The sequence below is a fragment of the Lepidothrix coronata genome, unplaced genomic scaffold, assembly GCF_001604755.1.
Source record: "Lepidothrix coronata isolate B3197 unplaced genomic scaffold, Lepidothrix_coronata-1.0 Scaffold10, whole genome shotgun sequence".
In the NCBI taxonomy this organism is placed as follows: Eukaryota; Metazoa; Chordata; class Aves; order Passeriformes; family Pipridae; genus Lepidothrix; species Lepidothrix coronata.
Genome location: NW_016690190.1, coordinates 2,369,066 through 2,393,345, shown reverse-complemented (window position 1 = coordinate 2,393,345; position 24,280 = coordinate 2,369,066). Strand labels below are relative to the sequence as shown.

The following is a 24,280-nucleotide window of genomic DNA, read 5'->3' as shown; positions in this document are numbered from 1 at the left end:
TTCCACAGGAGCTGAGGTATTTGACTGTATTTTGGGGGACCTGATTCTCTTGTCATCCTACATTGTCATATAAATAATAACCTGAGGCTGTTTTGAATATATAGAGATATTTTCTTACATATAACTAGGGAGGTGTATGTATAACATTTTTAACTTGAAATTTTGGCAGGAGAGTCAGAGGACTAGATATATACACTCTTCATCTGGGTCTTGCTCTTACATTACTTCCACATCAACCCTGTAATTTTTATCCTGAGTTAAAAAGAGGCATTGACCCAAATCTATGTCGAAGAAGCCAAGTTTTTAGAGTGGCGGTGTGGTTTAACCCCAGCCAGCAACCAAGCCCCACGCAGCTGCTCACTCACTCCCCCACCAGCAGGATAAAGGAGAGAATCAGAAGGATAAAAGCTTGAAAACATATATGGTGAGATAAAGGTGGTTTAAAAGAGAAAGCAAAAGCCTCACACGCAAGCAAAGGAAAACAAAGAATTAATTCATTGCTTCCCATGGGCAGACAGGTGTGCAGACATCCCCAGGAAAGTGGGACCCCACTGCACATAACAGGTACTTGGGAAGATAAACACCATTGCTCCGAATGTTCCCACCTTCCTCCTTCTTCCTTGCTCTTTATATACTGAGCATGATGTCATATGGTATGGAATATCCCTTTGGTCAGTTTGGATCACCTGTCTTGGCTGTGTCTCCTCCCAACCTCCCATGCATCCCCAACTTCCTTGCCAGCATGGCAGTGTGAAAAACAGAAGAGGCCTTGGCTCTGTGTAAGTGCTGCTCACCAATAACAAAAACATCTCTATATTATTACCCCTGTGTTCAGCACAAATCCAAAACATAGCTACTGTTAGTAGTAGCCACTATGAAGAAAATTAACTCTACCCCAGTCAAAGCCAGCACAAGTGGTGAAAAGAACCCCAGTTTAATCCACGAAGTTTAAGCAGACCCTAAAATGTCCTGTGTCTATGAAAGCTCTCAGGGACCTGGCATGTAGCTCTGGAGTCCATTCACCTTCTGGTCATGCCAGTATTTCTTGATGTACCTGGTGACCAAGGGCTGAGTTTAGAGATAGTCAGCAGAGAGAGTACACTGCTGCCAAATCTAGCACTGACGGAAGATTCTCCATGGCTTTCACAGGGTGGCCCGTGCTGTTCCCAGTGGTATGGTGGAATGCCCCATTACTTCCAAGGGCATGGGTGAATGCAACATTCTCTGGTGGTCAGTCCTCCTGCCCTTTTTCTGTGGGACAAACATTGATGTCAGATAGGTTAAACTTTTAGCACCTCTTCTAACTGTGCATCATTTTGTTTTAATTCTTACTTCTGGAGAGAATTCGTCCTTCAAATGTCCCATAATTTGATTTCTTATTGTTTACCAGACAGGAGTCTCCTTTTCTTTGAAGACCTCCAGGAGAAAGCCCCTGCTTTGGAACCACTGCCTACAATATGTGACTCTTGGAGCTGGGAATGTGCAAACCCTCTACCCTCTGTAGAGTATAGGTATATTGCATACACAAGAAAAGCAGTAGAGTGCAAGAGTGCTGACAGTGTTCCATTTGAGATGATGTCTTCATCAGGAGCTTGGTTGTGCTATTTTCCTCTAAAGTCCCTCCAGGTGGTTGCTTTATGGGGACGATGTGATGGAAGAATTGTTTTATGTCCCTGGCAGTGGTTACTTTCTGCCAGTGGCCCAGTCCCCTTGAGATGTAGTTAATTCACAGGGAGAGGGAGGAGCGGTGGTTGCTCTTAACTTTGTGCCTTGTGCCAAAGCATCTAGTCCTGCATAACTGCTGTACTGAATGAGGATGCCAAGCCCCTCTCTCCTTTTCTGAGTGTAGATGAATTCACTTATGAAAGGGCAGCTAAATGCATTGGTTCCTCTGGAAAATATCTGATATTTGCAGATGTGCAGATTCATTAAAAAAAAAAAAAAGCCCAGATGGTTTGACAAGGTGTTTTTTTTCCTGATGCTGCTGCAGAATCCAGCCCTGAGTGATGATCTAGAAACAGAAATGAATGGCTGATATGAGCCAATTCAATCCCCATCTCCAAACCTGAGCTCTTTGGTTTATGAAATCGTCACAGTTGAAACTGTGACTGTGCTTCTGCTTGGCACCCCCTGTGCTTGCCCTAGGTGCTGGCCAGTGGCCTTGCTGATTCCTAGAGCTGCTTCAAATTCTCATTTAACTGCAGCCTCCTGTTTAGTTTCCTTGTGCTATCTCAGCTCCTACTGCTCTCTGCAGTCTTCTCTCCAGCCCACGCAGGGGTTGGCACTGTGTTTCTCTCTACCTTTTCTTAATCCCTTGATCCAGAGAGGCCTGATTTGGCTTCTAGTGTTTCTGTTTTCCATGCTCAGATGCTACCAGCTACAATATGGGTGGCTTGGGTCTTAAACAGTGTTTGGCTTCAGGACAGAACATGAAGAGTAACTTACCTTATGAAAACAGGGAGATTTTTGTTGGAATAATTATTTTAAGATAGCTGAAAAGTCAACTGCCTGGTGTAATGTGGCTATAGGGGCTGCAGCTTGTCTTATTCCTGAAGGAATAAAACTATTATATTCTGCACAAGATCTTACAGCACATCTCTGTCCGTAGTGGTCTAGGATAGGCCTGTCCTACCTGGTGGCCTGTCAGTCTGTGACCAGGATGAAGCACACCGAGTGTTTGTTCCCATGGCTGGGGTCAAGATGCTTGTCACTCTGCATACACGTGCCCCCTCGTGCCCTGCCAAATATATGGGCTCACCTCAAGGCTTGTGTGTGTCAAGCTGACGTGCCTGCCCTTAACCTTGTGGCTTTTACAGAGGTGCCATGTGATAGATGGTAGTAAAAAGGGAGCTGTCATGCCTATGCCTGGCCTGTCCATGCTGCAGATAGCAGCAAGCTCTGTTCTGCATCAGAGGCCAGTACAATCTATAGGGACGTTTTTCTCTTCTCATGCTTGAGAGCTGCATCCATACAAGGTGGGAATTAGACAAGAGGAAGCCTGGGCTTGTCCAGCTATGTTAAAATACAGAAATAGTCCTAGTATCTTTCAGTAATGCATTATGTGGCATGATTAATGTCTGTCACATGTAATGCTTTTTCCAGGTCTCTTTGCTTGATGCAGCACTCTAGTGCTTGGGTTTGGGCACTGTTTTGTGTCTTAGTTTCATCACAATAAAAGATCAAAATTTGGGAGCTGAACACAGTTGGAATTTGTGATAATCTTTAGTTTTTCCAGATGTATGTTTCTTAGTTTCAAACTCATTGGTCGCAGAATTAGGTGGCATTGATTTTTTAATCAGTTCAGAAACAATGGCAAAGACCCCTAGCACTACACAAGGGCAGTGTCTCTGAGGAGGCCAAGATATTATCACCCACTGATTGAGTAATCTTGATTCCCAAAGATGAGGTTTTCTTGAAACCCACCTGTCTAAATAGTAACTACTTAGGCACTAATGAGTTAAGCAGTATGAGATGACCCAGAGTTTGCATCAGAAAAGAAAGCTTAACCACTGTCATCCTAACTCTGTAGGTGAAAATGCAAGATTTTCACGTGGACAGGTAATGTTTCCAATATGTATTTCAAAGTCTGTTTACACTCTGTGGCACCCAAGACAGATTGTTGCACAATGGGTTCAGTTAATATATTTTATCCTTTAAAATTACATTTTCATAGTCTGAAGGAATCTGCTGTTGATGGGTCTGAAAATGAAGGGGATGCTCTTCTGAAGTGGGAAAATTCTTTGAAGGAAAGAGTCCCTGTCTTCTTTTCTTGGGAAAGAAATCAACTTTCATTTCTCCAAATACCAATTTGTTGCCCCCTAAAACAGTGTTCCCCAAATATTTGTTTTCCTTTGATTTATCTAGCATGTCTGTCTGTCCTACAAGAAGTTGTTTCCATTTCTTTAAATTATGCAATTACTGGTTTGCTTCTCTTAAGGGAGGCCAGCAGAGAAAACTCATAAATTCATTCACCATTAGTAAAATGTGCTGAATGCTTATGCTAATCCATCTGCGAGACACTGGGCTCACAGTGAAAATCCACATTGCAAAGGTCTTCTATTGCACAATGAATTTCCTCCTATAGAAAGTGCTGTGATCCTCTGCTTTGTTGTTGTAATTTGACTATGTAGAAATATTAAGAAAGGCAGCAAAGGTGGTTAGGATCTAGCAGAATTACATATAAGTAGAGATTGTGTAGGAGAGAATTACACTCAGTTTGGAAAGAAGACAATTCAGAAAATATTTAGTGGAAATTACATGATCTAGTAAAAAAATAAATCCATCATTCCTTTATATTTTTTTTCTAGTTTCTTATTTTAAATATATGTTTATAGTAGGATCAGAAACTGCAGTGAGTCTGTAAGACCTCATATGGAGCCTTTCATGAACACACATTGAACAAATTGTATTTCTATTTGTACATCTTCATAATGACATGTTTTCTGTTTTTGATAAAGGTTCCTAGAAGCCTGAATAGATGTCTTCTGTGACATTTACTATGAAGTAAAATAAAGGCCTAGCAGGAGTGTTATCTAGACAATAGTTCTAATAAAAATAGTAAGTTTGCAATTATATCTCTATAGCAGGTATAAACAAGGTCTAAGCTAACAGCAGGTAACTTTCAAATAGATGAAAAGAAATATTATTCTAGCCAGTGTAATCAGACTGAAGAATTCATCATTGCAAGAATCAGGGAGTCGAATACAGCAGCTGGAATAATTTGAGGGTCTGGATAATTTTATGACTAATTACATTTGTAGCTATGCATACTATGATAAGAGTAATTGAATCTCAAGCTAATAGCTGGGTAAGGAAGAAACCTCCTTCTATTTAAAGCATTTTAGAGTCAACCATGTATGTAGGGTTCTTTTACTCTTGTCTTCCTTCAAAGCCTCAGGCATGTGATACGTCCAAAAGCTCAGAAATAGATCAACTTTGTTGATATTCCTTTCCTTTCTCATATATTGTCTTGTGTTTCCATGGCAGAGAAAGAACAGTTTTGTAAGCTACCAAGGAGGAGGACTGTGAAACTTCAGCTCGTTTCTGGCTCTACCATTGACTTCTTGTTGGCATTTGGCAAATTGCTGAGTCTTGTGTGCTTCCAACTCCCCACCTGTGACAGGTGGGCGTTTACCATCTCAGAGATGTTGTGGAAATGAAGTTTGTGAAGTGAAATAAGATTGAAAAAAGGAGAAAGACAAAAAGAAAGTGAGAATCTCATTGTGCCAAATTAATGTATGAGACCATATTTATATAAGAATGAGTTATAAAATTAAGTTGGATCAATTAGAAGTGTGAATGCAGCGTGCACATAGGAAAGTGCAGTAAATAATTTCCACGAGAAGAGTCCCTCTTATTCCAGAAGTGACTGCATATCACCTTGTGGGGCTGGTGGAGATGGGCTGTGGGTTATTCATACTATAGTTCATTTTTTCTAAGTATCCACATCTTGTCTTCTGTGCCACAAAACCCTTCTTGAGGATCTTGTCCCCAGTATTCTGACTGGAAGGGTGTTCTAAAATCTTACTACTGTGATAATCAATAATGTCCTTCTAATTTCTAGCAACATTTATCCGCAGCCAGTTTATACTACTTTGATCTTTTAGTAATGTAGGCCTTTATATTAAATAGATATTTTTCTCTCCCTGGTGATTACTCACGGTGCAGTTATAGACAGCAAGCATGTCTCCTCCCTTTGGTCTGCTAAAATGAACCTTTGGTTAGCTAAAATGAACTCTCCTAATTATGACTTGTAAGACAGGCCTTCTGTTCCCTGAGGATCCTTGTAACCCTTTTCTCCACTTGTTCCATTTTTAATTCATTCCTTTTGAACGTGGCTCATCAGATTTACATGCAGCATTCCAGAGAAAGTGTATCCCAGATATTCTGCATCTTAGTTTCCATCATACTTGTTCATCTTTATCCTGTGGTTAGTGTCCATCCAAGTTTTTCCCTTCTCTGTTATTTTCAAACAATCATCTACTACTGCAGAAATTCTTGGTGTTAACATAGTCTCTCTAAGGGCATGAAGCTTTGCTTTCAACTAAAAACTCTCTTCTATTACAGTTGTTCAGGTTCTTTATGTTGTCCAGTTCTTCTGATTTGACAATCTCAGTCTCTCTGCCTGCTGAGAAGAGGATCTGTCTTTACAACCCAGGACCGTGTACTTCACTGAAACCTGACTACCTTTCGTGCCAAACTCACTTCTCCAAAAATTGAACAAGGTTTGTCCCAGGACTGACCCTTGAGAAAACTATGGGTTTCCTCCTTTCCTGCCTGTACCTTTTCTTTCTACTCAGTCCATACTCGTTTCCCTACACCTTCAATGTTTACTGCCTTTCATTTTTAATTCTGATTTTTGTCCTTTCGGGTATGATTGTTTGCCAGCCACCAGACCAAATGCATTACTGAAATCTATGTACATCTTCTGTTGTTCCCTCACCTAGAAAATATGTTATCTTACCAAAGAGAGATAGCAAGCAGTGTATCCCATTTCCCATTCCTGTGATCCTCTTGAAGTTATCTGCTGCGAAGCAGGGTGCCATGTTGGTACCAGTGGGCCAGGTGTGGTGCCTGAGGGACTATTGACTGGCTGGAGCTGTTTCATCCAGCCATGCCACTTAGGCAGTGCAGGTGCTTATGACTTGGATGTTAAAAACATATGGTGGAGTTTGTGAGGAAAATTTGAGGACTGTGTGTGTTCCACGCACTGAGAAATCTTGCACGCTATTGAGGTCAGGCTTGCAATTGTGTATTTACTTGCTTGGCTTCCCCTCCCTCCAACTCTTCAGTTACCAGCCTATTAGAATCAGCCATTAACCTGGTTAATGGGGAGAAACAGCAAATACCAGAAAGGATGCTGTGCTTTACTTAATTCCCTCTTGGAAATCTGACTGTTATAAAATGTAAATGTATCAAGAAAAGGCTGCAAAGGGTCCAAAATATGTCTTACTTTTGTAATGCAGTCACACTCAGGCAGAGGAGATTGAGATGAGGACTTCACTGGCGAGTGGTCTTTGGGGGCCAAAGCTGCCAAGGTGGCTTTAAGTTGGCTGCATGCAGGCTTTGGGGTGCTGAATCAGCATGACTGAGTTGTATTGTGCCATCTGATCCTTTTGGGTGATACTATTGATTGAGGTGATATCTGGATGCTTTCTTATCCTTTGTGTGATATGACTTGAACCCAAGAGCCTTTGGCCTCTCTGACTGGGGCAGGTGACAGATGGCAGAAGGAGAAGAGAGCAATGAAAAGCGTAGGGTCAGGGCAGAGAGAAAGGAAGAGCTTGTGCAAAAAGGGAAATAACCGTCTTCCAGGGAAGGACTCGAGCCGTTTCTCTGAACAGTGAGACAACATCTCTTTGTTACGGACAGCAGGAACTGATACAGCACACAGAAATAAACCTGCCCACCTAGTTTCTATTAAAGACCTGAAAAGGTAGAAGGAAAGAAATTTACAATTTGTTTGGTATTTAGTTCAGGTAATTTTTTTTAATTGTGTAATGAGAACACGTTGTCCACATTTTCATATGCAGATTCAATTAGTGTTTAGTTAATTAGCCCTTACAGATGAGGATTAACTTAATTACATAACACTAACCTCTCTTAATAACTATTAAGGGTACGAAGGCTGCTTTTAATAAATTTAGAAGGGCTATATGTGTTTTTTAAAATCTGAAATGACATACACATAAATTAAACCAAATTACACACAGAGGGCAACCATTAATGGTAATGATCAAAGGAAACAAACTATGTACATAGCTCAGAATCAGACTGGTTAGAAGTTCATGCTGTTTTCTTCCTCTTGTCTGCTGGCATCCTAGTGTTTTCAGTAGGATTATTACTGGAGATGATGTACAGTCTGGGGTCATTCCTTCAGAGTGAGCTGCAGACTGATACAAAGTTGCTTTAATTAAATGTTAGCTTGTGTTAAAAAAAATCCCTTTGGGTACTAGGTTATTAGCAATTGGGTTTTTTTCAGGTGGTCTAAAGAAAGCCCACTGAATACTAAAAAGCTGATCCATAAATGTCATTCATTGCCATTTTATACCATAAATACTTGTATAGATTTTTAAATCTTTTGATATGAGGTGTGCAATCAAACAATGCTACTGTGGTTATTAATATCACGATGAAACAGAACATCACATCTGACTATAGGGTGGTGAGGGTGGAGCATATATAGGACTATGGGATGTGGCATTTTGGCTTCTGAGCCACAAGTTTGAATCCCAGGTGTCCTGATAAGTGACTGACATCAGGTAATATGTGATACTTTTCAGAAAGGGGCAACAAAAGAAGCCTTTTCCCTTAGCTGTTCTTGCATGGGTAATGTTTCCCACTTGCAGTGAATTTTGATGGGCTCATCACATCCACCTCCACAGAGCTCAGTAGCTATTGTGGCATTCAGTATGCTACAAAAGTCAAGGGCTACCATCATTGCATTCTCCAGGACCCTTTTTTGAGTCCAAATTTTGAGTTACTGTCAGGAACCTGCATCTGCTGGATCCCAGCTTTGTGGCCCTCTTCAAACCATTTTGTCTAGTGACCCTTAAGGACTATAGCTAAATTCATAAACCACATGATTTGTTTTCCAGCTGCAACATGCTGAAATGTTCAAAGCATCCTCCGCTCAATCTGAATCAATTCCCAGTTGCAGCCAGGAGATCTGCAGGCATTGAGCAACTAATAGGAATAGTTTGGTCATGCCTCATGTTAAACACCCCAAAAATCAAAACACATTGCTACTCTGAAATACTGCCTCTTTCTGAAAACTTTGGCTTAGTGCCTAAACCCATTTTCAGCAAGGAGAGAAGATGACATTGCTGCAGATTTTTGCCTTGCTGTGAGGAACTAGCAAGGTGAATATGCAATGAGGAGGAATTTGCTGAAGTATCTGTCTTGGAGTGGCAGAGTCTATTTAAGAAAAGGAAAGGGGATACTTGAGCAATTGAAGCCCTTTCATGTATGCTGCTCAAGCTGAAGGTTCAGCATATGATATCTCAAGACAGATGGTTGGCAATGCCCAGACTTTGCTCTGGCTGATGCAGACCCAAATCTTGTTGTCTTCCATAGGGATTATACCTGTATCTGAGGGCAGGACTTGGCCTTGTGAGTGGTTCTACCCACAGATGCAGCTGATGATACATGCTCAGAGGAAGGGAAGAATGCAAATTCCCTGCAGGGAGGCAACTGCCAGCCATGTAAACAAAGAAGCCTTCTGGGTGTGCAGCAGTCCCCCCACTTGAGCTGCTGTTTCCATGGTATACCAGATGCTGTAAAATATGCTTTCTGGAGGGAAAGAAGCTTTTCATACTCCTGCATTATTTCCTTTGATAATGAACTGTCATCAGGCTGGTACCTCACTGTATGGGCCACCTGCAACATGTCCCCCCTGGCCTGCCCCTTTTCTGAATTGTTGTTGATAACAATTCATATTCTGCAGCTTCCAAACAAAGAAAAAACTAAGTGACTTTTTGGACTTGGAGCGCATTTAGCGACTATGCTTTTAATTGTTATGAGTGACTGTGTAATGCGCTACAGTTCCTCCTGATGCACATGATATCATCTCATGACACTGTGTGTTCTTTTGCTTTTCAGTTTCCTTCTGTTTTCTTAAAAAATCAGAATACGTGTTTCCATTTTTCCTTGATTTTTGCCTGCCTAAAAGCCATATTGCTTTTTTATAACTCCTGTCTTAGGACTGTTAAAGCCACTGGGTACAAGTTAGAAGGTACCAATTCTGAGTTTGCTTCCTCTCATATTTATCCACTGGTTGATCTTCAGCCAAAGAGAGGTGATCTCTACCTCCATTTTCTTGTAAAACAGCTGCTGGTGATGGGCAGGTGCTTAGTTATACAATATATACTAAGTGCAATTGCAATTATAAACCTGCACAAGCTTGCAATAATGAGCCTTGAAGCAGACCAACCTCAGCCAGTGTATATAAGTTACCAAAAGCACTTACAAGGCTTGCTGTGCTTCAAACATGACTCATAGGAGGAGGAGGAGGATGTTTTCAGGGTACCTGTCTGCTGGAAGCTGTGTTCAGGGATGATGCTGCAAAACTGGCAGAACTGTGTGGATGTGGTAGATCCCTTCACTGTGTTCTGAGTCCATTGCAGGTTCATTGGCCTTCCTCGTGGCTATCAAAAGCAAACACAGGCACCTTCGTATGACTCCAGCTTCCTCCAGCTGAAATGTGTGCCTTGTCTTGTAAGGGATGCGCGCTCGTGTACTCTCTGCCTTTCCCATGCTCTGGGCACTGCAGCCTCACAGGGCTCTGCGTGTGCTTGTCTTTCCCAGGCAGCCCAAGGCTTACCAGGCCTGTGAAGGGGGCCAGGATAGCAGGGGTCCCTGGGGGTGAACAGTGGAGACAGGTAGTGGTGAGTGTGTGTGTGCAGTGGTGCAGGACATAAGAAAGTGTCCTGAAGTGTAGAGAATGAGGACGTTTCTTATTCCTGAGGATGCTTTCTCACAGTCTCTACCTAGGTACTTTTCAACTTCTTCTCTCCCCCCACCCTGCAGGCTTGTACTTCTCACTTTAGGGAAGAAAAATTAAGTGTGGTTAATTTTAAGCCAGTGCAATCATTTAGGAGTCCTGGAGGTGAAAAACCAGTTACTGGTTAACAGACCTGATTTGAAATGTGTTCTGCCTGACCCCTCTACTGTAGTGAGCCAGGAGCAGTTATTCCAAGAAGCCGACTTTCTGGAAGGCTTTTTCACTGAATCATTTAAAGCCTAGGCTTTTTGAAAATGTTAATATCCTGCTGGCTCACTGGAATGCAGCTGGTGGGTACAGCAAGTGCAATACCTATGTGCGTGCTTGCAATCCAAAGCACAGTTTGGCAGGCAAGGTTCAGGCTGTGGTGTGGGGTGTCCTCACTGAAGGCTCAGGCTGGGAGGAAAGTGGGCTGGAGAACAGACCTGATTTGGCATCGTCTCACAGGCCTGGAAGTCCTTCTGCCCTGAGCAACCAATACAGTTGTGATACAACTGTGCTTTGCACCCCTTGTTTGACTGTGCCCGGTGACCTCGAGCAGTGCCCTGTGTCACGCTGGTGCCTCAGCGTGGCTGCAAATGTCAGCTGTGTTTGTGCAGGTCGGAGCTGCTCTCTCAGGCAGAGTGGTCAGAGCGCGCCCATGAGCTGGGCCTGCTGTACTCAGCCTTAAACGATCGCCTGGAGAATAGGGCTGGGGGGAATCTGGCCCCAGAATTTCCCCTTGCATCAGCAGGGGAAGGCAGTAGACAACCTTTGTAATGCTGAAATCATGGCAAATGCAGGCTGAAGTCCTGCAATGGCTGAAGTATCGCTATAGCAAAATGCAGGTCGGTGTGAATGTGTATGTAGCTTTTCCCCTCCCATGGTGTCTGCAGATAAAAGCCTTTTTGAGTTAGCTGCATGTATTTGTGGTATTACAAAGGCTTTGTCCACCTTCATTTCTGTGTGCTAATGGATGAGGCTTTTCTGCTTAGCTTAGTAGTAAAGAATTTTTCATGTGAGAATATGTTTTCTTTTCAGGCAATGCATATTCTCTTCAGGCAGTCATCTAATTCACCTCTTTCATAATTTTATCTTTAGTGTGTTTTCTTACACATCATCCAGTGCTTTTTGTAGCTAAAGAAAAACCTAAAGTTCTTGCCTCTAAACCGGAGACGTATTGTCCTGCAGAATAAAAGTATTGCAAGTCCAGGGTTAAAAAAAAATAAAAAGCACAACCATACTATAAGAATGAAACAGAATTGAGGGGCTCTGCGAGAGGAGGACTGTAGGTGATGGCAAGTGCTTTACTGATTTGAGCAATAAGTTAGCACCCAAGGTCAGATAACTACTTCTAATTACCAGACTTTCTTGTGCTTAGTGTGGTAAAATGCTCTCGAAGCGTACACACGTTTCATGGTCTTGTTTATTTATGTCAGCAGTAGATGTACTTACAGCACTTCATATTGTGTGAGCTAATACCTGCCGTATGTTGTAAAAAATAAGAAAGATTCAATATGAGGCATAAGTATTCTACTTTATTAGTAAATTTTCTCTTAGAAATGAAAATAGATCATGATAGACTTCCTTGAATTGAAAGAAATGCAGATTATTGCAGTTAAATGTGTTGTCTTTTCCATAGATGGGTTACAAACACAATGGAGCATGATTCTCAAATATTGTAGTTTCATTAAAACAGATTTTTTTTATGTTCACTTTTGGGGATGTATTTTGCACACCTTTAGATTAATCAGTTTGAATCCATTTAGGACACTAACAATTTAGTATAGTGGCAGGTTTATTTAGATAAATGTCTACCAATTTGCATCAATTATGACAATGAAATGCAGTAAATATTCCAAAAATGTTTTAAAATTTATCTGCTTACTGTTCTGCAGAGTGTCTCAGGTGACTGCCTTGTACTAAACTCTGACTTTGCAGGTTTGCGTGGGTTTTTTTAAGTAATGTGACTAATACCAAATCAAGATGACCTCACCACATTCCCTGTGTTTCTCTTTTGTGCATTAAGTCACATATTAATTTCTCTGTTAATTTCTCTGTCAGTTTTTCCATCCATTCACGTATCTGAAAAAAATTGAGTCAGGACCCCAATGAAAAAAACTAGTTTAAAAAAGAATAAATCATGAAACGATAACAGATTTTGGAGTGTAAAACCTTGATGAAAACATGTTTCATGGTTTTCCAGGTATTTTTTTGGGTTGGGATTTTTTTTCGTTTTCTGTCGTAATTTCTGGACTCTATGCATGGCACATATGGACAATGAGAAAAAGGTGAGGCTATGAGTTAATGCCATGGTTCCTCTGGATGAGGTTCAGAGCTCTTTGTGAGTGTTAGCAACACTGAGTAATAGTTTCTGTTAAGTACTGTTCTAAACCGCTTTGTTATTTTTATTTTTCTCCAGGGTTTTTGGGAAAACCACACAAAACTCATTACGGAATATGGACCTGTTTGTGGGTAAGCTTAGCAGTGCCATCAGCTTTCTTCTTTCCTGGCTGGCTCTTGCTGTTTGAGTTTGTTGGGTGGGAGAGGAGAAAATACCAAGATAAGATGTTCATTAAAATTCCAAGTGCACTGTTTCAGCCTGGGGGACAGAGGTGGAGGTGGTTTGATTACATGCAGCAAGTACTCTTGCCTTATTTTAGTTCATCATTTGGTGTTGGACTTCATTCTTCTCTTTCTTATTTTAATTATGCACATAAAGTTTAGTCCTTTTCAGAACTGTACAAAGCTACCAGCCTTCAATATTCTCTTTTCATCTGCATATTCTTTATGCTTACAGTGAACAGTGGAAATAATAATTTGTCATCTTAAAAAAACCCTCATTTAGTTTATGAAATAGTAGGAATTTGGTTCAGCTGTTCCTATCTATATTTATGCAAAATTCCTCAACTTAAAATACAATGAAGCATAGATTAGAAATGAGGCATTCCTCTCTATATAGCTCTATATAGCTCAGCTCTGCTATCTTAGCGGTTTATTAGGAGTAAAGAGGGTTTAAGCAGTATATCCCTTCATAGAAGCCCTTCCACGTTTCTGTGAATGTCATTTCTGTTCCAAGAACTACTTTCCAGTTGTCATCGTTTTAAGTGGAAATGCAGTTATTTCGTGGTAGCTTCTATTACTGTGGTTATTTGGTATTTGTAGCATAACTATTATTTCAATATATAGCTATCAAGCAAAATGCACAAAGTGCAGAAAAATGTCATTTTTTTTCCCCCCTGTGGTCTGCAAGGGCTTTAAGACACTTGTAAGAGAGCATGTATGAATGTTTGTGTGTATGCATATTTGATCATAAAAGATACCAATACGCTTTGTGTGCTCTTCCAGCAAAAAAGCTCTAGCAGAAAGAAGTCAGACTCAGGCATACGAAGCATTTGATGCTCCAGTCACAGCCGCCTTGTGGCATTTATGCTCAGCCCTAAGGACAAAGTGCTGCAAGAAGTGATGGAAATAATGAATTCCAAGGGTTAGGTGCTTGTCTAAGAGGAAATAATACACTGTCTTGGCTGGCCAGGAATGGGAAAAGATATTCATTAATGCTGTGGCAATTTGTATGTTGTGTAACAAATGGAAAATGACTGAGGCATATTATCTCCGTGACCTTTGGTGTGATGCCCTTAAATGACAATAATGTAAGAACACTGGCATTTATTCTTCAGTGTATTTCCTTCCTTATTAATATCATGCCTGTTTTTTTCCTAAGCCGAATTTGAGACAAGTTGCTATTTAGTCATCTGTCTGCTCACTCAGCCAGGCAGAGGCTGTGTCATTGGAGAAAGAGATGTATAATTACAGTGTGTGAGCAGATAGAAAGTTTCATTTCTCCAATCTACTCACAGCTGTTAGGGAATGAAACCTCTGTGAGACTTGCATGGACTGCAAAGCTGGATGATGGTGGTAGTGGTCAGCCAGGACAGCTCTGCCTCTTTGGATTCTGTAGGCAGGAAGCGTGAGCAGATTGAGCACAGGTATACTTCATTTATTGCATGCATGGAAAACTCAATTTGTGAGGGGCCTAGGACACTGGCAGAGAAAAAAAATGCTGCTGCTTGATATCTCCCAGGAAAACAAAGCTGGATGCAAACAATGCTGTTTTCGAGGTAAGGTCTATGTGTAGTTGAAGGAGGACGTTTTAAAACCTGGCTCGTGAGCTGCTGTTCAATAGGTGTGGTATGTGTTGGGGGATATTTATCATAGTCCTGTCAACTAAAAAAATTCCTTCTCTTTCCCCATAAGTCTTCTGTATGATTCTTTCTGTGGTCCTTTAAAATAGGCAAATAAACGGTAGGTGTGTTTATGTTTTATAGTCCCAGCAAAGTATTGGATCTGGCAGATGGAAGAAGATGTGGCATTTTTCTTTTCCCAGATTGAAAACTGCTTTCCAATAAGCATAAAGAGCAATGATCTTTATTTCTACAGTGGTGAAGTGAGTTGAATACAAATCTTTGGAACTGAAGCCTTTTTTTTTCTTTCTAAGGTCACTTGAATAGTCTGAATGATACCATCACAACTGTTTTCTTTTGTGTGTGAATTGGTTTCCTTGACAACAGGATGTCAAATCAACTTTTCAGCTTTAATCAAGTCAAAACAATATATCCCTTCCATTCCAAAAGGCCTGAAGTCGTAGAGAATTATTTCAAGTAAGGCTTTTGTAGGTCACAAAAGCTTTTTATTCCCTTCACTCCCGTGTGTGAATCCAAAGGAGAGGTGATGGTGTTGGTATTTTATAGAGAGAGACAATGCAAATAGTCATCAGTTGTGAGTGTGTGCCGTGAAAACTGTCTGTTTTCATACAGAGGTGGCCCAAGATGGAGGCCAAGGCAGAAACAAACAGCTTGGAGATGGAGCATTTCTATTCAACAGGGAATCCAACCACTGATATGACTTTTGAAGAGATCCTTCAACAGAGTAGTAGTCTTTGGTTTAGCTATAGTTCAGAATACCTTCTATAAAAATGCTTCCTCTCAAATATGTGTGCTATTTCTCCATAACAAAGTAAAATTGAAAAATATCCTATTTGGAAAACAATGTACTGATACCTGTTAAGATTTGCCTTGAATATTCTCCTTTTCATGTAAGAGTTTTACAGGAGAGTAGTCCTATTTTCTGTGGAAATTAGTGACTTACATCACTTACTTCTAGATAAATATTGATGTTTTGATACTTTATTTTCACCTGCATCATATCCAGTTGTTCCATTTCAATTGTAGGTTATGGCTACTGATCAAAAAAAAGTGGTAAGAGCAGACAGAGAAACAAAGCTTCTGAATTGAAGAGGAGAAATAAAGAGGTTATTTTATGGAATCAGAAAAGCAACTGCTACAATGTGAGCAGAGGTATAGAGACAGTGAGCTAATTTTACTTTATATGGACATTTCATATGTGTTTGGCCACTCTACTGCAATTGCATCATGGTGACTGTGCAGCACTGTAAGCATGTATGGTTGATTTGGAGTTAAAGAAATCTGCCAAAATAAGTAATATATTCTTGGCCCAACAACATACTACCAGCGAAGGCAGAAAATACGGTACAGCACCAAGTGGGCAGAGGATTGCTTTGGGATGAATGAACTTATTCTGCCTTCAATTATAGAAATGCATTTGGATGTGGGGAAGACTGTAAGAGTTCATAACACAGACCTCACTGTGTATAATCAGAGTGAGAACAGATTAAAATTCAGTGTAATTTGTAGGGTGACACTCTTTCTTCATGTTGTATTGCATCGGAAACAGCTTGCAGCAGGTCAAACCCTATTCTTACTCTTCCTTCACTTTAACACTCAACTTCAACCTGCTATGAGAAGTCTGAAGATGTATACAGTAGAAGCTCTAAAAAGGGCAAAAACAAGTAAGGCAGAGATGAAGAGATGGGTCTAGAAGTAGCAAGAGAATGGAGTTTGGATTAAACCACCTCTAGAATGCAGAAGACAATTGGGAGGTTGGAGTTCAGGGTTGTCAGGCTGTGAACTGGGAAAGGGAGGCAACAAGATTGAAATCTGCATTTTCTTAATGTGGGGAGGAATTAATGAGAACATTTCTGACAAGATTCAGTTGTAAACCATTCTCAATCCCAGTAAAACCACCATCAGCAAACTGCATCTACCCATGCTGAGCCTCTGCTGGGCTCCATCATAAGCATGCCAGAGTCAGCACAGCACCACAGGAAGCAGGTCAAGGTGCATGCATTCCTCAAGCATCTTGTGAAAACATGGATGTGAATGGAACTCCATTTCTGTATAAAGACTTATCTTCTTTTGCAATGAGTTACTTCAGCACATTTTAATGTATTACACAGAAAGCAGCTTAAAATAGGATAGGCAATTTTTCTTAAGGTGTCTGTAGGAGTACTCAATGTCTGATCTGTGGGCGACGGTTTGTTGGTTTTTGATTTTTTTTTTGTTTGTTTGGTTTTTTTTTCATTTTCCTTAAAGACTTCCTAATATTCCTTAAATGATTTCCTAATAAGTTATTATTGAAACCAAGATGAAGCCTGGTTACTTAAATGATTGGGTGGTTTAAAGGATTAGGATAGATCATGGAGCCAGTCACTAACTTGAAATGTGTCCGGGGTGAGTTGTGATTGTAAAGTATACAGGCAGCTGACAGCTTTTCAGAAGTCTTTGCGACCAGACTTTGTTCTGGCTTAACTTCTCCTCTCCCTAAAAAATGCCACCACAGATGGTACTAGTTATCATTTCTGCAGATGAGTCCATAACCAAACAGCTGTGAACAAGAAACAGTCTTTTCTTGCTGCTGCTTCTGGCCTCTGCATCAGAGCTGAGGCACACTGTTTAGTCACTTTGAGGGTTTGGAGCTTTCTCCTTTTGGGGATGGAAGAGAGATGTGCTCCTGGGATTTAGGCTTACGGAACTTTTTTCAAAGCCTTTTCTTTCCTTCTGCCCTCATCAAACACCTTGGGACAAACCTAAGGTGAAGAAAGCAGGATCTCCTCCTGCAGGGAGCGGCCCTTATCTTCATCATGTGTCTAATTTAACTGAAGAAACAGTGCCTTAATTGCTATTTAAATTTCACAAAGGTTTTTTTAACCTCTCTATTTCTAGCCTTATTCTTCTTTCTGTGGAAAAAGTAATCCCAGGACAAGTATTCTCATCTTTGTTTCTCAAGGGTCATGTAAAAAAATAACTTATTTTTATGAAACAATCTTATCCTGTTTTATTTCCTCTTTATTATTGGGGGGTCTAATGGGCTTATTACCTCTCTCGTGGTCTTTCCTTTAGTTTGATATTTTAAAGAATTTGTTTTTCATATTTCATCTAGAGAAAATAATAACTGGGCAAGGATAGAGAAAAGCAAGCTTCCTGTTGCTGATCTATAGGTCTTAATAATCTCTGTTTCATGTGTAACCTGATAGGGAATTTTGGTAGTCTCGCTTGCCTGGATTTTTGTTTCCTTAAAGAGTGATAGATTTTCTTTGCCAGTGTCAAGTCTTTCCTATTCCATCAAGATTTGTTTTATCAAGATTTATTTTCTTCTCACTGTTTTCTCCTTTATGTGTTGTGATAAGGTCCTTTGACTCTACAAGATTGTTGATCAGCCCCGGAATTGCTGTTGTGAGTTAGTTATCTCTTTCTTCCTTTAAATACCTGCAAACTGTAGATACAGTACTGCATAATTGTTAAACGTGTGCCAAACTTCCAGCACATGAGTAATTCCATTGAAGTCAATGGTATTAGTCAACATGCTTCAAGTTAGGCAAAAGTCTGTCTACCTTGCTGAATCAGGCCCATAAAAGAATCAATTGCATTTGTACCTTAAAAATATTTTTACTACTGTTAGTACACATAAACACCTGGTTCTATTGTATCTGGAAGAATTTAATGGGGAGGAAAATATTTTTTTTTCCCTTCCCCAACTCTCTCTGTGCATGTAGACAGTTTCGTTGCTCCTCTGTGAAATGTGTTAGCCATTCTCTCTGAAATGGAAAATACTACCTCAAAAACGGACTGAACAACGGGAGAATCTTAGTGTTCTTAAATTAAACTTTCAGACCCCTCCTTGCTTTTTTTTTTCTTTTTTTAATCATAACTTTTAAAATTTGTTAATAGTACTCTATTTTTTTTCAAGTTGTCTTTTAAAAAAGAACTGAATCCCAACAATAGTCCTGGCAGAAGTTCCAAGGCAGAAGTCACAGTGCAATCCTATATCTCCATCTGAATCCCTACATTTAACCATAATTAGGTATTGGTTATAGTTAGCTCCAATGGTTAAATCAAGCTGCTGGAACCAGTCCTGTGAGTTACTTATGGGAATATCATCATCAGTTTCTCCTCTTGTCTCTAGAGCTAATTGTCTTAAAAAGATAGCCTTCTATGGGACTGATGCCTAAAGATTTACCCAAAAGGTGGCATACCACACTGTTTTGAGAAATAGAGTTTAGTGTTACTGTTACAGTTGTGATAATTTTTGTGGGCTGCCTAGTCATTATGGAGTATTTTACATTCTGCATATGCAGACCTGTGGGCTGCAGTTTATTGGCAAAATTTATGGTAAATTAGTGGAATAGTTTAATTCTGGCATGTTTCAAATGTACTTAGGTCTCTGGAACATTGCAAATTGATGCTTAGTTACTAGTAATGTTGAAGGTATTCTTTAATGAGCAGCTCTTAGCCATAGACAAATCTAATGTGTGGACTGTGACCTCCCATGAGAACTGTGCAACTTGAGCTTGCGTCATCTGTGATGGCTCTTGATTTGTTACTATAGCCTCTTGCTGTCCCAGTAAGGTCCAGGGACAGTTGTGTTCTATGTATTCACAGACAGAAACTCAAAGGCTCATGAAAATGTCGCAGTCCCAGCCCTCAGTGCAGGCAAAGCCATTTGGATGAAAACGTTTGGTGCAAGTGGTAACTTCTGCATGCCAAGCTCTCGCACCCTGAGGCTCCGGATGTTGCCCTGGAGTGGCTGAGCTGCAGGCATGTGCTCACTGCTGGGCTTTTTCCCATTTGTTTCCTCCATCGAAGACTGCTCCATGACTCTACTGCAGCTGTTTAAGCCAATGTAAGTCAAAGACCTGATGTAATCTTTTACACCTCTGGAAAGAGTGTGAAATCCAACCCTATGAGACAGACAAGGTTTTATGTACCCTTGGCGGGGCAGCAAAGGACATTGCCTGTCACCTGCACTGTGTTCCTGATGCTTGTTTCTGTATTTATGATGCGTGGAAACCGCTGTGATTGTAGCTTCTGCGAATTGCTGTTTGTGCAGAGGAAAATCTCCTGGTTGGTATGACTCCACTGAGACAGCATTGGCTGGGCACAGGAAGGGTCTGTGAGAGTGGCCAGAGCTGTGTCAGTTCCTAGGATTGACAGTGGAAGCAGAGAGCAGGCTCTTGTACCATATCTTAGCCTTTGACGAACCTGATGAAATCTTGGTATGCTTCTGCGTGTTCAGGTAGCAGCCTTGGCTGGGAGAAGGTTTCACCTTCATTTTCTCCTGTGGAAGTGTTTCTTCTTTCCTTTGTTTCCTTGCACACTGGTAATGCATCATTTAGCTCTTAAAGCGCAGTCCTTGTGAGCTCCAGGTTAGGATTATTTGAAAAATGAAATTTCTTTTGAAAACGTGCTGTCCAAGGAGTGTTTTACAGCTAATATACAGCACAGGTGATCTTTGATCTCTACTGCCTGCTTCTTAGCTAATTAATGCTTAAAATTATCATTTTAAAGGACTTGGAATGAGACTGTTAAACAGATTGCCTCTTCTTATCATGTTATACCTTTGTGATGAGCACCTGCATACCAGACTGCATCATCTTCATTCAAGGAGGGGGGAGGAAATATTCTGATTTACAAAAACTAGTTTCCTAGACTTAATTTCACCTTGCTCTACCACCTTCACTATCTACTGGAGCCTGTATTTGTTAAACTTCTTAACAGACTGTAAAGTCCACCTTGTAATTTCACCCCCCCTTTCCACCATTTGGAAAGAAGTAGGAGGAAGCCTTTTAAAAGATTGGAAAATCTGAGGCATTTTTTCAGTATGCCAATCCTACTAGAAAGTATGGGAAAACAGCAGCATTGTAGATTTTGCTGTGCATATCAAATGCTTTCATTAGAATTTCCTACAGAACCCAGAAGTATTGATGCAAACCTGAAGTGGATACATGCAATATGTAATGTTCAGTAGCTATTAATGGTCTCTGACTTCACTCACTATGTATCTGATTATGAACTGGTGTTCCCCGTGCCACACATGGTAATTTTTAAATGAATTTCCTGAGTTGTTTCCCCTTACTCTACATAGAAGGAGGAAAATGCATCATTACTCCCAGTGTGTGCGTATGTCCTTCCCTTTCTTGGCAGACTTTGAATCAGATCAGCTTTAATGTTCAACTCAGGAGCTCCTCCTGCCCTCCTTGGTCGTCCAGCACTTCACAAGGGAGTCAAGTTACTGCCTCTCCAGGTGGCTCCCTCCTGCCAGTTTACTCTTCTTTCTGGCAGCCCAAAGAAATCCCAAACCAGCTTGTGATTATTTGTCACCTGCCATGAGAAGTATCAAGCAATAGGGATTTCCCTTTCCCACATATCCCACACTGGCGTGTGGAGAGGGTTGCAGAGAAGAAACTGCCTGTTGTGTGTGCCTGTTGTCTGCAAGCCAAGCACAGGCTGAAGCATCCATGGCTCTGTCCCCTTCTCATGTCCATCTGCTAGGAGCTTCTGGATGCAGATGCTGGTTAAACCCTCTCTCCCCATGCTGGGAAACCCTTAGACAAGCCCCTTAGGACACCAAAGCATTGCACAGGAAGGGATTGGGTATGTCTCTTATTTAGTTTCTTAGGAACAGTCATATTTTCTTCTTTGAGGATGACTACTTTGCCAGGTATCTACAGAGGCATTTCTTATCAAGTGCTGCCTGTTATCCTTTGATGGTATCACCACTTTGTTGGGGTTCATTCTGTTTTTTCTTTTTTACATTGACAACCTTGACTTGTGGGCTCTGTGTTCAGGCTTTTTTGTTCTCTTTCCCCCCCTAAATATTCACTCTGGCTTTGTTTTCTTCCTCTCACTTCTCTCCATCCTCTTTAGCCCTATGCTATCTTTCCTTCATGCTCTAATTTTTATTGCTCCCTATTTTTTTTAACCATTTTGAGTTGAAAACAGTAACGTGACCTGACAATTTTAACATCATTCCAAGGTTTTTATGTAATTCCATAAATCTCTTCATTACTTTTTTATTGTTTTGTCATATATAGGTTTTTGTTTTTCCTCTACCTTATTAGTCAGGGGATCAATTTTAGTCTACTATGTTTTATTAGTAGTAAGGGAAACAAAAATCTCCTTTTTCTTTGTTGGTTTGGCACCAACTTCAAATTACCCTTTTTCTCTGTTCAACTTCCTCTCTTCTTTCCCTAGAGAGTCTGCTTTATGTCAGACCTTCTGCTGGTAGTGAACTGGGTATGATTTCATCAAGCAGTAGGTAGAAGTATACCCCACTGCAGAAGAAGTTGTTTTCAGCTGTTACTGTGTTTATTTTTTTTCCTAGTTTGGGGAGCATGGAATAAGCTGAGCCACCATTACCCCTGGGGATTGTGAATATTTCTTTCCCTCCAGTAAATTTCGTGGCTAAACCTGAAGGCTTGTCTTGAAGGAGGATTTATTTTAGTCATACTGATAAAATTGTACTGGTATAATTAAACATCTATGCTAACGTTAGAAAACCTCTCCTGTGCAGACACAGCAGTTCTGGAATGACACAAACTACATCAGGGAAAAGACTGACCATCTCCCCTAGCCATTATAGGGGTGTGCTCCCATAGGAGTTTTTTCTAGTTTAAGTTTATTAAGATTCAAATCATGTCTTGTCCCAGAATCTCCTCTCTCCCCCATATAAACAAGCCTAAAAAAAGTGGTCTGGACCTTCAAGCTATTGTTTACTTCAGTGTAGCTCCATTAAAGGCATAGAGTCATGGCTATTTGAGGATCTTGACCCAATGTTTTTAGGTCTCTCTCATGTTATATAACTTCATTTTTTGGATGATGGTACCTATTGAATAAAATTAGGTTTTGCACAGCAAATTTTAAGATATACCCAGCCCTCTTAAAGTAGTTTACAGAAAAAGGAGTGAGTTGGGAGCAATGTTCTGACTCTGTAAGGGCTAGCAGCAGACATTTTATCACTCAGCAATAATCTAAGCTTTTCTGTCAATGTTGGAATCTATTTCATTGAAAAAGGATTTTGGCAAGGACACTGGGAATTGCTGCAGAGTCTTTCAGAGTGACATTATGAGAGGATCTTGGTTCTTTGGGACCTTTTATTGCATGGAACATCTTATGAAATACTCTGTTTGAAGGACCAAAGCAAAATGTTACCAAAGCAATTACCTAACAATTGTATATGTCCACTGGCTGTCCGTTTGGACCAGTAGGAAATAAGCTACATATGGGGCAGGAGAAAGAGAAAGTACATCTGCAAGTTCACTACAGAGACAAATATTAAAGTAGGTCAGATGGTAATGTAACATCAAATGGAAAGGCATTAGCTCTTAAATATTAAATTCTATTAAAATAATTTAAATTTTTATTTTTGAAGCAGAGAACTATATTGCAAAATGGGATGATTAATATTTGAAATACCTAAAGTTATTCTTACCACAGACCCATCTTTTCTTCTGCCTCAGTGGCATTTTATTTACTTTTGCCCAATAATTGGTGCAATTGGATTTTCGTCAGTAGTGAAGAACAGAATTAAGTTTGTGAAACTACCAAAATATGCAAACAAATACTTGTAAGCCTTCAAGTAGACCCTAAAGCCCCTTTGATACACCCCTGTGTTTATACATACCCACAGGATTGCTCTGGGCATTGCGTTCAGTGTATTTCCCAATCCTGTGCCTCTTCTGAGCTTGCCATTTTGAACACTGGATTTCTGCAGGCAGCTCTGTTGGCACTGGCTGGCACCCCCAAAATCCTCAGGCTGACCCTGCTGCTGGAGGAGGGGAAGCAGTGGATTGCACCGAGGTCAGAGGACAAGCAGGTGTTGCTGTTAGTGCTAAAGGTGCTGTGCAGGCAGTGTTGCGTGTTTAACTGGAAGGTCTCTGCTGGATTTAAAATGCTCCAGGTGAGAAGAGCATGATCAATAATTACAAATATTAAAAGTGGTGTCTTCTCTGGCTTTCCTACCTTTTTTTTCCCCTTCCTTCTTTGCCTACAGGACACGAAGCATCTGAATCCCCCAGACAATTGCTCATGCATTTACATTTTCACTTGCTTGGTTTACAGCAGGATTGTTCCAGCTTTTGGGAGGGGCAGCTATCAAAGATGTACAGGCACTGCCATTGTGATTTATTGTTCCAGTCCATTTTTCCCTGTGAAAGTAGGTGGGAGTTTTTCAGTGGGTTGGTAGTGTGATTTTTTTACTTTCTCTTTCTTCTAAGAATTTATAACCCTTTTATTGTCAGTCTTCAATCATTTTTGATAGATCAATATATTTACTTCAGTGATGGTTCATCCTACAGTTGTGCTTGTATTACTTTTTTTGCTTTGTTTATAGCGGTTATGAATAGATTCAGTGGGTTGTATCTCCTCTATACCTCTGTAGTTGTGTGAGGATCAAGTTGCTTGAACTTACCCCAGTACCTTATATTCAGAGGGAATATTGTTTACATTGGTCTGTGTTCAAATCTACTAGTTTTTCCTTTTTTCTAGGTAGACGGAGCAGTTAAAAATGCCATTTTTGTTTCAGAAATGTTCTACTCAGAAATGTCAAGTACAACTGCTGTTTCATGCATGCTCAACTGTTTGGAGGAATGGGCTCTAGGAAACT

At 40.5% G+C, this 24,280-nt stretch overlaps 1 protein-coding gene across 6 annotated transcripts in view; it reads left to right on the top strand.

Moving 5' to 3' along the window:
* Positions 1-24,280, top strand: part of TBXAS1 (thromboxane A synthase 1) — a 254,332-nt gene that overhangs the window by 89,685 nt on the left and 140,367 nt on the right. For 5 of the 6 annotated variants that reach the window (XM_017804942.1, XM_017804943.1, XM_017804940.1 and 2 more), the window contains one exon: positions 12,903-12,955. Coding sequence is in view for 1 of the 6 variants with exons in the window: in XM_017804945.1 (XP_017660434.1) it covers positions 12,903-12,955 (53 nt within the window). In the remaining 5 variants the exon portion in view is untranslated. Of the gene's footprint in view, positions 1-6,135; positions 6,225-12,902; positions 12,956-24,280 lie in introns of those variants that run through there. The other variant, XM_017804944.1, reaches the window with a different exon arrangement.